Source organism: Panulirus ornatus, chromosome 2 (assembly GCF_036320965.1).
Source record: "Panulirus ornatus isolate Po-2019 chromosome 2, ASM3632096v1, whole genome shotgun sequence".
Classification (NCBI taxonomy): domain Eukaryota; kingdom Metazoa; phylum Arthropoda; class Malacostraca; order Decapoda; family Palinuridae; genus Panulirus; species Panulirus ornatus.
Window position 1 is genome coordinate 70,042,993 of NC_092225.1, and position 12,452 is coordinate 70,055,444.

Here is a 12,452-nt window from a genome sequence, read left to right on the forward strand (position 1 = left end):
CTCTCAACCACGCTCTTTTTATTTCCACACATCTCTCTTACCCTTACATTACTTACTCGATCAAACCACCTCACACCACACATTGTCCTCAAACATCTCATTTCCAGCACATCCACCCTCCTGTGCACAACTCTATCCATAGCCCATGCCTCGCAACCATACAACATTGTTGGAACCACTATTCCTTCAAACATACCCATTTTTGCTTTCCGAGGTAATGTTCTCGACTTCCACACATTCTTCAAGGCTCCCAGGATTTTCGCCCCCTACCCCACCATATGAATCACTTCCGCTTCCATGGTTCCATCCGCTGCCAGATCCACTCCCAGATATCTAAAACACTTTACTTCCTCCAGTTTTTCTCCATTCAAACTTACCTCCCAATTGACTTGACCCTCAACCCTACTGTACATAATAACCTTGCTCTTATTCACATTTACTCTTAACTTTCTTCTTTCACACACTTTACCAAACTCAGTCACCAGCTTCTGCAGTTTCTCACATGAATCAGCCACCAGCGCTGTATCATCAGCGATAACAACTGACTCACTTCCCAAGCTCCCTCATCCACAACAGACTTCATACCTGCCCCTCTTTCCAAAACTCTTGCATTCACCTCCCTAACAACCCCATCCATAAACAAATTAAACAACCATGGAGACATCACGCACCCCTGCCGCAAACCTACATTCAGTGAGAACCAATCACTTTCCTCTCTTCCTACACGTACACATGCCTTACATCCTCGATAAAAACTTTCCACTGCTTCTAACAACTTGCCTCCCACACCATATATTCTTAATACCTTCCACAGAGCATCTCTATCAACTCTATCATATGCCTTCTCCAGATCCATAAATGCTACATACAAATCCATTTGCTTTTCTAAGTATTTCTCACATACATTCTTCAAAGCAAACACCTGATCCACACATCCTCTACCACTTCTGAAACCACACTGCTCTTCCCCAATCTGATGCTCTGTACATGCCTTCACCCTCTCAATCAATACCCTCCCATATAATTTACCAGGAATACTCAACAAACTTATACCTCTGTAATATGAGCACTCACTCTTATCCCCTTTGCCTTTGTACAATGGCACTATGCACGCATTCCGCCAATCCTCAGGCACCTCACCATGAGTCATACATACATTAAATAACCTTACCAACCAGTCAACAATACAGTCACCCCCTTTTTTAATAAATTCCACTGCAATACCATCCAAACCTGCTGCCTTGCTGGCTTTCATCTTCCGCAAAGCTTTTACTACCTCTTCTCTGTTTACTAAATCATTTTCCCTAACCCTAATATATATATATATATATATATATATATATATATATATATATATATATATATATATATATATATACATATATATATATATTTTTTTTTTTGATACTATTTGTCATTTCGCGAAGGTAGCATTAAAAACAGAGGACTGGGCCTTTGAGGGAATATCCTCATAGATATATATATATATATATTTTTTTTTTATTTTGCTTTGTCGCTATCTCCCGCGTTTGCGAGGTAGCGCAAGCAAACAGATGAAAGAAATGGCCCAACCCACCCCCATACACATGTATATGCATACACGTCCACACACGCAAATATACATACCTATACATCTGAATGTACACATATATATACACACAGACATATACATATATACACATGGACATAATTCATAGTGTCTGCCTTTATTCATTCCCATCGCCACCTCGCCACACATGGAATAACATCCCACTCCCCCCTCATATGTGCAAGGTAGCGCTAGGAAAAGACAACAAAGGCCCCACACTCAGTTCACACTCAGTCTCTAGCTGTAATGTAATAATGCCCGAAAGCACAGCTCCCTTTCCACATCCAGGCCCCACAGAACTTTCCATGGTTTACCCCAGACGCTTCACATGCCCTGATTCAATCCATTGACAGCACATCGACCCCAGTATACCACATCGATCCAATTCACTCTATTCCTTGCCCGCCTTTCACCCTCTTGCATGTTCAGGCCCCGATCACTCAAAATCTTTTTCACTCCATCTTTCCACCTCCAATTTGGTCTCCCACTTCTCCTCGTTCCCTCCACCTCCGACACATATATCCTCTTGGTCAATCTTTCCTCACTCATTCTCTCCATGTGCCCAAACCATTTCAAAACACCCTCTTCTGCTCTCTCAACCACGCTCTTTTTATTTCCACACGTCTCTTACCCTGACATTGCTTACTCGATCAAACCACCTCACACCACATATTGTCCTCAAACATCTCATTTCCAGCACATCCACCTTCCTGCGCACAACTCTATCCATAGCCCACGCATCGCAACCATACAACATTGTTGGAACCACTATTCCTTCAAACATAGCCATTTTTGCTTTCTGAGATAATGTCCTCGACATTGTTTGAGGACAATACGTGGTGTGAGGTGGTGTGATCGAGTAAGTAATGTAAGGGTAAGAGAGATGTGTGGAAATAAGAAGAGCGTGGTTGAGAGATCAGAATAGGGTGTTTTGAAATGGTTTGGGCACATGGAGAGAATGAGTGAGGAAAGATTGACCAAGAGGATGTATGTGTCGGAGGTGGAGGGAACGAGGAGAAGTGGGAGACCAAATTGGAGGTGGAAAGATGGAGTGAAAAAGATTTTGAGTGATTGGTGCCTGAACATGCAGGAGGGTGAAAGGCGGGCAAGGAATAGAGTAAATTGGATTGATGTGGTATACCGGGGTTGACGTGCTGTAAATTGATTGAACCAGGGCATGTGAAGCGTCTGGGGTAAACCATGGAAAGTTCTGTGGGGCCTGGATGTGGAAAGGGAGCTGTGTTTTCGGGCATTATTGCATGACAGCTAGAGACTGAGTGTGAACGAATGGGGCCTTTGGTGTCTTTTCCTAGCGCTACCTCTCACACATGAGGGGGGAGGGGGATGTTATTCCATGTGTGGCGAGGTGGCGATGGGAATGAATGAAGGCAGACAGAGTGAATTGTGTGCATGTGTATATATGTATATGTCTGTGTGTGTATATATATGTGTACATTGAGATGTATGGGTATGTATATTTGTGTGTGTGGACGTGTATGTATATACATGTGTAGGGGGGCGGGTTGGGCCATTTCTTTCATCTGTTTCCTTGCGCTACCTCGCAAACGCGGGAGACAGCGACAAAGCAAAATAAAGAAAAAAAAACATATATACCTTACACTATCAGTATCATGTAATGTAAAAATGTGTCCATAGTGGTGAAAGGATTAAAGGTTTTTCACCTTTGCATATTGCTAAAGAATTCTTCTCACCACATACTATACATTTCTTACATTTCTATTCTTTACTCTGTATCTTTTTATATTCCTAATTCCTACTATATTATAACTATTTCTTAATTCACACTCATTCTATTTACACTTTTTTTGACTCAATGCCACAGACAAATTGTGAACACCTTTTGATTTATACTTTGTATTTTAGGTTCATGCTTTCCTGCACAGAAAATGTTTAAATTTGCCATTAACCACCTAGAAAACTCATTTGACAAGCAAAGAAACTTTGCCAGTAAAGCATGAAATAGTCTGATATCAAACAGAGGCACAAGTTTGCCTTAATGTCTCAGTAACTTCTCTAATCCTCATAACACCGGTCAGGCCTAAATATGCTCTACACATCACTGTTTCTATTGAGTATACAATACACATTTACAAAGCATAATTTATTTATGTACACATTTATCTGTTTTGTAATGATTTACAGAGCTACTATGTCTTTATTTATTCATCTATACAGTATTTATTCATTTATACATTTATGGTCAACAAAACCAGAGAATGTGCAGTGGAGATTGAATGTGGATGAGAGGCTCTGGTTCTGATGCATTACACATGAAAGCTAAAGGGTGGACGTATGCAAATGATACCATTATTAATTTGTTCCTGGCACTGCCTCGCTACTGCGGGAAACAGTGAACTAGCATGAAGAAATGTTCTACGTTTTGTATGGATTTAACTTATCAGTATATCTTTAATGTTTACTTTTGTTAGGTTACAAAGACCAAAAACTATCAGTCTATAATATTTTGATCATGGAAAAAATGCTTTCAATTTCTAGTTATTTCAATCTACTTTCAGGTTTTCCCATACAAGTCTCAAGCAAAACTGAGGACAAGCTAAAAGAGAGTTATTCATCTCTGCAACCCTATTTTCTAACCTATCTAATCATAAGAAAAGTTTCACATCCATTCATTACACTAGGAACAAGAACTCAATCATGAAAATTTCATTCATAACCAGCATATAAGATCTTTCCTTTCACCAGACCTTTGTCACATTCAATTTTTCTCTCTTAAATAAGTCTCCTTTGTTTCAAGTTTCTATCTACCATCTGCACTGGGCTTCAATCCTTAACACCTAAGCTCTTCAACATCTAACAACTCCACTTACATTAATATTACACTACTACAAATTTTCCTTGTAAAACAAGAACCTTGTTTTTATCTGCATGTGCTTTAAACATCATCCTACAAGCATTACGTAAGGGATCCACAATTAAAACCCATCTCCTCTGATTCAAAGAACTAAACAATATCATTTGCATACAATAGCTCTAACAGCCTTGTCAAACAATGGTTCAACTGAGCAATTCAATCACATCTTACTCTCATGTAGTGTAATGTCCCACCCATTATCATCATTGGTATGTAACTCTACAATTCCTTTTACATGGCTTCTGCGGCTTTAAGGCTGTGTTCCATGCATGAACAGGGTAACATGGATGAGGAGGTCCTCAATGGCACAATACTCTTTTCCATCAAATCTTGACACTGTACAGCCGTATCAAAGGTGACTTCTTCCTCGCAGCATTACCACATGCAGTCCACTATCAACTGTCCTACCCCAAAAAAATTATAAACAACTATGGTGACATAACACATTCCCTGTCATACTCCTACATTAACTTCAAACCACTCACGCCATCCTTTATTTTCACACAACTAATTCTATCATAACACTTCCTAAGAGCATTCAAAAGTTTTCAATACACACAGAGAAAATTTCCCCAGATCCATTTCCATTAACTTTAACAATGCAGTTTCCATAAATGATATATCTTTCTATCTATCTATATCTCTGATGCATGCTCCCAACTGGAACTCCCTCAAGGGAGTGACTACAGCCACAAAGTCTACATAACTAGTGAACTCCAGTTTCATTCTATAAAACTTTCTCTACTTCCTTGTTAAGTATAAACATCTGGACCACACATCCTATTTCTTAGCAATATCCACCTTCTTCACCAATTTGAGGTTCAGTGATTTTTTCAACATGATCAATCAGAACTGTACAATATTCTTTATCCTCTATGCTGAAGAGACTAACTGTTCTGTAATTCTAACAATATCTTTTACTCTGCTTTTATTCAGTAGAACTATTGCTACCTTTCATCTAAATATCTGGCATGCAACCACAATCCATAATGCCATACACACTCCCCAAATATATTCTATAGTGGTTTCACATTCCTTCTTCATAATTTCACTTGCCACCATATGGAGGAACATCATGGAATATTCAATCCGACAGTTAGGAATCAAATTATGGCAGTAATGTGATTCTAAATTATCTGTAAGATGAAGCTGGAATAAAGCAAGAAACTACTGCTATCAGCTTTTTCTGCACTTTCAATATACATCAAATAAAATTCAAATAATGAGCACTCCATAAACAAAGTCTAAATCTGTCCTAATTAATCTACACTTTGAAAGAAGAAAGGGTACGTATCACTTGTCACAAAATCTTAACACTGGGACACTGCAAGATAACACAAGTGGCAAATTATTGAGTATCTGCTACAAAATTTTGTACCTACTCTTACATTTTGGTACTGTTCTGTACTAAAAATACAGAAACTGCTTGTACTTGCAAGCATTGCTCTCACATTTTGAGTAACTACATAACAACAAAACAGCAGCAAGAGGTGCAATATATTACATATTAAAGGTATCTGCTCAAGAACATTTGACAAGTGTTCTCATTACTCAAAATATATGATTTGTTTGCAAAAATTCTTCTTATAAAAATTTAGCAATAAGTAAGGATATCCCAAATCTTAGAAAAATGCATTTATACTTTAGTTCCAAATATAGAAATTCATAAACAGTATCATACCTTTTGAGGGAAACAAGACATTTAGTATTTCATATCAAGTAAGAGTATTTGTAATAAATTTGCCAAGTCTCTAGTAATGGAGACATTTGAGTAACATATCCTTTACCATAATTCTTTTAATGCAAAAACAAAAAGTAAAATACTATAATAATAATCAAAAGTAATTTTACCTATATCACACGCTATTAATCATGATAACTTCATTCCAACGCTCCATCCAAGAATGCCAAGGCATCAATGGCTTCAATACAGTTATCCACATCTCTTCTAGACACTGTTTTCTTTCGAGACTGATATGTAAACTGCCATGCTTCCTGAACAAGGCTCTCAATAAAAAGTTCCTGAAAACAGAAAAGAAAAAAATGAATGGAAAATACCACTTGCACCCTGGAAAATTTTACACACTAACAATTATGACAGTGATCGTAATTCTACTATACACAACAAGCAAAATAATAAAGTCCCTCTTGATAGATCCTTAAAGCCTTATGATTAGCATATGATGCAAGTATAAGGCATTTCAATTGCACAAATTGTAAAATCAATGGAATGAGTACTTTAAAGTCAATAACATCGTAGGGTAGGAGCAAGGCTGTAACATCATGCAAAAGAATAGAGAAAGAAAAACTCCAAAAGATGAAACACTAATCATGGAGGAAATAAAAGCAACTTTAAATAGTTTAAAAACAGGACAAGCTCATAAAGCAGATGGGATAACAATGAAAATGTTTTAAAGTGGAAGAAAACTGGACGCAAAAAATATCTGCATGTTTATCTAAAAGTGGGAGGATGCCAAGTGACAGAACAAAAGCTGTGATAATACCAATGTACGAGGGAAATGGTCAGGATACATGCAAGAGCTATGCAAAAATCAGGTGTATGGCTGAAATGTTACTGAAAAAATGTAATTATTATGGTTGAAATATACCAAAAATACTTTTGTCTGCATGATGTCACATGGTCAAGAACATAAAACAATCCACTTGTATTCAAGAGCATAAATAATTCCCAGCACTAATTTGTAAATGGAGGCCTTAACAGTCATACATTCTTCGTATACAACCAAAACCATGGCAAATATTAGCTGTCAGGGGAAATTTGGTGAGGTTTTTGTAGGTTCTATAATTTGTCATTAATGCTTTACCTATTCCTATATCATGTGACCCCGTACTTTCCCAAAACTTCACATCCCTCCCAAGATTTGATTTATTGTATGAATATCATAAACAAAAATAATGAAGTAAATAATGAAGTAAATCAGGCAGGTACCTCTTATTTTACTTCCAGATAAATTACCATTGTAACAGAAAAATCTAGTACAATAATAATTTATGTCATGCCTCTAAAATAACATATTACCTTAATTATTTGCACAAAACAAAGAATTTTACTTCTCACGTTAAGCACAGGCAAAATATGACTCAATTATGGCCATCTCTACTGAAAAGAATACTGGGTATGGATGAAAGAATGTAAAAACTTGTCAGAGCTCCCCATGTTATTTTTTTTGTAGACCTGACTCTTAAGCATAAGAAGGTCATAGGGAAATGGAAAGACAAAAGAGGGAAGAGAATACCAGAGCTTCACTATCCAAGGAAAGGAGGTACCAATGCAATCAACCTCTGAAACATATGTGGTAAACTGTATGGTAATGGTAGTTTAGTGTTTATAGAATAGAATAAGGAAAGCAGCATAACTGGGATCACCTTTCTTTATTATGCTAAGTAATGCATTGGTAGTGAGGGTCTTGAAGATCAAAGAAAATGTGGAGTTAAACTTTTGGACGTGCTGTGCAATATAAGTCAAACGACCCTCCAATAACATTCAGCATGTTCAACTTTTCTCTGTGACGGCAAAAATATCAGCTATTGGGGTGTATGACAACACTCCTCTGAGTTTGAAATGAGCATAATAATGAATGTATCATCTATGTTCATAGGACGGAACTTGACAGTGGCATTAGACAACCATCCTACCATACAAAAGTGCACAGAGATTGCTCATATTTTCATCTCTTTTCCGACATAAGCTTTCAGTCTGCTTCCTATCTATGTAAATATGTTTTTGATGTTGTGTAGCACAGGACAATGCCTATACATTTATACATGTTATTAGGTACAGTAGGGTTGAGGGTCAAGTCAATTGGGAGGTAAGTTTGAATGGAGAAAAACTGGAGGAAGTAAAGTGTTTTAGATATCTGGGAGTGGATCTGGCAGCAGATGGAACCATGGAAGTGGAAGTGAATCATAGGGTGGGGGAGGGGGCGAAAATCCTGGGAGCCTTGAAGAATGTGTGGAAGTCGAGAACATTATCTCCGAAAGCAAAAATGAATATGTTTGAAGGAATAGTGGTTCCAACAATGTTGTATGGTTGCGAGGCGTGGGCTATGGATAGAGTTGTGCGCAGGAGGGTGGATGTGTCGGAAATGAGATGTTTGAGGACAATATGTGGTGTGAGGTGGTTTGATCGAGTACGTAATGTAAGGGTAAGAGAGATGTGTGGAAATAAAAAGAGCGTGGTTGAGAGAGCAGAAGGGGGTGTTTTGAAATGGCTTGGGCACATGGAGAGAATGAGTGAGGAAAGATTGACCAAGAGGATATATGTGTCGGAGGTGGAGGGAATGAGGAGAAGTGGGAGACCAAATTGGAGGTGGAAAGATGGAGTGAAAAAGATTTTGAGTGATCGGGGCCTGAACATGCAGGAGGGTGAAAGGTGGGCAAAGAATAGTGAATTGGATCAATGTGGTATACCGGGGTCGACGTGCTGTCAATGGATTGAATCAGGGCATGTGAAGCGTCTGGGGTAAACCATGGAAAGTTCTGTGGGGCCTAGGATGTGGAAAGGGAGCTGTGGTTTCGGGCATTATTGCATGACAGCTAGAGACTGAGTGTGAACAAATGGGGCCTTTGTTGTCTTTTCCTAGCGCTACCTCGCACACATGAGGGGGGAGGGGGATGTTATTCCATGTGTGGCAAGGTGGCGATGGGAATGAATAAAGGCAGACAGTGTGAACTGTGTGCATGTGTATATATGTATGTGTCTGTGTGTGTATATATATGTGTACACTGAGATGTATGGGTACGTATATTTGCGTGTGTGGACACGTATGTATACACATGTGTATGGGGGTGGGTTGGGCCATTTCTTTCGTCTGTTTCCTTGCACTACCTCGCAAACGCAGGAGACAGCGACAAAGCAAAATAAATACATAAATAAATGTTTATTGATACTGTATAATATGATACTAGATTTTATCATGGCCATGCATAGGGAAATTCCTCCAAGGATTGAAGCACTGAAGATAAGTATTTTGTTTATCATTTTTCATATGTCTATTATAATAAAATGGCATCATTGTAATTTGCATGATGATTTACCAGACATCACATCAAATCACACCAACACAATTATGTGAGTAATACAAACACTTACAGGACTGAAAATGCATGGGTTATGCTTTTGAATATCCTATGGTATTATCAGAATTAAGTGCGTCACCTAACATATAATCTATCATAGAATATGCACATACTCCATAATTTCTGGATAATAACTGAGTAATTTTCACCACAAAACAATGATTTCAATCAATTCATGTACCTGACTTGGGAACTCTAGTATCCTCTCAAAGAAAAGTAATAAAAAAGGTCAGGTGGCCAATCTCATTTTTCTTGACTAAACAACATTTTAAGGGAACAAGATATACATTCAGAGGGTTAGCGTTCAGTGAAACACTTATCAATATCAGAAGAGCCTCACAAACTCTTACATAACCTCCTTCATCAGTCAAAATTTATCTTCATCTAAATTGCTACATTCAACATGTAATGCTGCAGTATATAATACTGAAAGATCTTCTACAAATATACACATGATCACTGGCTGTCATGTGCATTTGCTGCTCACTAATGCACAAAATGGCCAGTGACTGTACATCCATAATACCATAACATTCACATATTATTTCAAATATAATCAAAGGTAAATTCATGTTTGGAAGCTTGAGGTTTTCACTGGTTTTGCTGATTTCCACACGATTTTGTAAAAGTTTCCTTTAGCTTTGCAATAATATCCGCCATTCAAAAATGGCTTTTTATGCTTAGAGTACTTTATATGGTTTGTTGTGATAACAAAAATAACTGCTGAGGCCTGACACACCTTGTCATTGATACTAAACACCACCATATGAAAAGATAGTAATATATCACTGAGAAGTAATATACTCATGATCAACTAAACTAAAAAAGACCTCACCTAACCTTCCATAGCCGTCAAGAAGAGTTCTAATGTTCAAAATGTAGTAAAATTCTAGTCTGACTCTGCGTCATAAGTAGCTCAATCTGATACTGAGTAATTTTGTTCTGTACATCGAATATGCTGTTTTAACAGTACAATAACAGACGTGGAGCATGATTAAGATTAATATAATTGTGGTGCCCTTAAACTTCACACGTAAAATATTTTTCCTTACATTACCAAATGATGATCCCTAATCGTATTTCTGTATTACGTCATATTAAGAATTGGTTAAGTCTGCCCTCTAACCAAACCCAATCTAAACTGTCCTTGAAAAACCTTAGGGTTTGGCAAATCTTCAGGTGATCTAGCATTTCAGTGTCAACATCTACTGACAATACAAGGGCAAAGTAGTTGAATCACCAAACCCACCGTGGCTTTGGTGACGAGGTACACGGCATCGTGAGCGGCCCAGTTCAGGTCTGGGTCAACCTTCATAATCTTCTTGATCCTGAGCAAGGGCAGCCGTAACCCTGAGCCTCTGTCTTCATCAGCCTCTAAAACCACCTCTTCAGATGCACCATCAACTCCATCACTGATTTCTGCCTCAGTTCCCGCCATGTTTGTAATTGTGTTGTGAAGTCTACCCTGCTGCAACATGAAGACAGCGAACGAACTCGTCAGCGAGCGGATCCAGCATAAAGAACACAAACTGACGAGCGAACAGGGAATTAAAGTTCTATTCACTATGTAAGGAAATTAAATTTAGTTTTCAATAGTCCCAGACATTTCCGTGTAACACTTTCTGTATGTTATCCAAAAGATTCAAAGGATTTGAGAGAAGCGCATATCATCGGACTCCAAGTTTAGAATGTCATTTAAAAAGGAAAAAATGATTTAGCACTTACACTTCGACAACAACAAACAGAGGAAAAATTATGGGGAGAATTGAGAAGAAAATTCATAGAACAGGTACGTTAAATCACAATCATCTATTGACTCTCCATGAAACACATTGGTATAGGAACATTGTCTACAAATACTTGTTGGCTTATACCACTTTAGCGTCCAGTGCAAGGGAAGGATTTATGTTGAATTTTAAAATTTCTCTGACTAATAATAGGATTTACAGATGACACCTATAGCTTGAGTTGAACTGTCTATTAAAGATAGTGACTAAGTGCTCAGTCAAGATAAATGTCAAAGGAAAAATAATCATGCGTACCAGAATCTAATGACTAAACTATCGCTGCACTTATTTGAACCGGGATATATAATTCTCTTTTTTTTATTCTCAAAAATGGCATTCAGCGAGTCTTTGAACTCAAACTGTATCTAATATCAAACGTCAGAAAAAGTATCAAAGTATGATAACTTTATCAAATTTGGTCGGTTATTGGTAAAGATACGGGGAATGTAGGATTGAATTGATGCAATCTGACCACTTGTTCATCTTTTAGCGCACAAAGATAACGCGAATGTCTGATGGAATTGTAATCAGGATAATACTTTTCAAAAATGACACGAAAAGGAAATCCGTCTTCTACATATCCCTTCAACATTCCCCTTGATTCTGCTGAGAACATTAACAAAACAGATTTTTTTTTTTCATTTTTTTGGCATTTGTTATTATCAGATCTAAAGGCCTGTCTAGTTTCATTTGAAGAGCTCGCCAACCCCGAGCTGAACCCTTCGTGAAAATCAATCAGCATTTTGAGAGAGAGAGAGAGAGAGAGAGAGAGAGAGAGAGAGAGAGAGAGAGAGAGAGAGAGCAGTACAGTGTAGGTGGGTGTGGCGATACAGGGCAGGTGTGTACATACGTCCTCAGGTGTTTGAAAGACAGCGGGTGTGAGGGGAACTAACACAGCTGTGAGCGTTGGCCTGGTGGTGTACAGGGAGGGAGAAGGGAGGGAGGGAGAAGGGAGGAGATTGAGGGGGGGGGAGATAAGCAGGGCGGGAGAGAGGGAGAAACTGGGAGAAGGAAGCAAAGAGAGAGGTCGAATAGCAAGATGATAAAGAGAAGGGAAGATGAGAGTAGGGTGATGGAGAGGAAC

The 12,452-nt window shown here is 38.3% G+C and overlaps 1 protein-coding gene across 2 annotated transcripts in view; it reads right to left on the minus strand.

The window, feature by feature from the left end:
• Nucleotides 1-11,071, minus strand: part of LOC139757061 (DNA polymerase epsilon subunit 4-like) — a 55,177-nt gene extending 44,106 nt beyond the window's left edge. The window contains exons 1-2 of one of the 2 annotated variants that reach the window (XM_071677106.1): nucleotides 10,831-11,071; nucleotides 6,333-6,503 (exon numbers count right to left, since the gene is read on the minus strand). In XM_071677106.1, the coding sequence (XP_071533207.1) occupies nucleotides 6,363-6,503; nucleotides 10,831-11,058 (369 nt within the window). In that variant the 5' untranslated portion in view covers nucleotides 11,059-11,071 and the 3' untranslated portion in view covers nucleotides 6,333-6,362. Of the gene's footprint in view, nucleotides 1-3,695; nucleotides 6,504-10,830 lie in introns of those variants that run through there. The other variant, XM_071677097.1, reaches the window with a different exon arrangement.
• Between the last annotated feature and the right edge of the window lie 1,381 nt (nucleotides 11,072-12,452).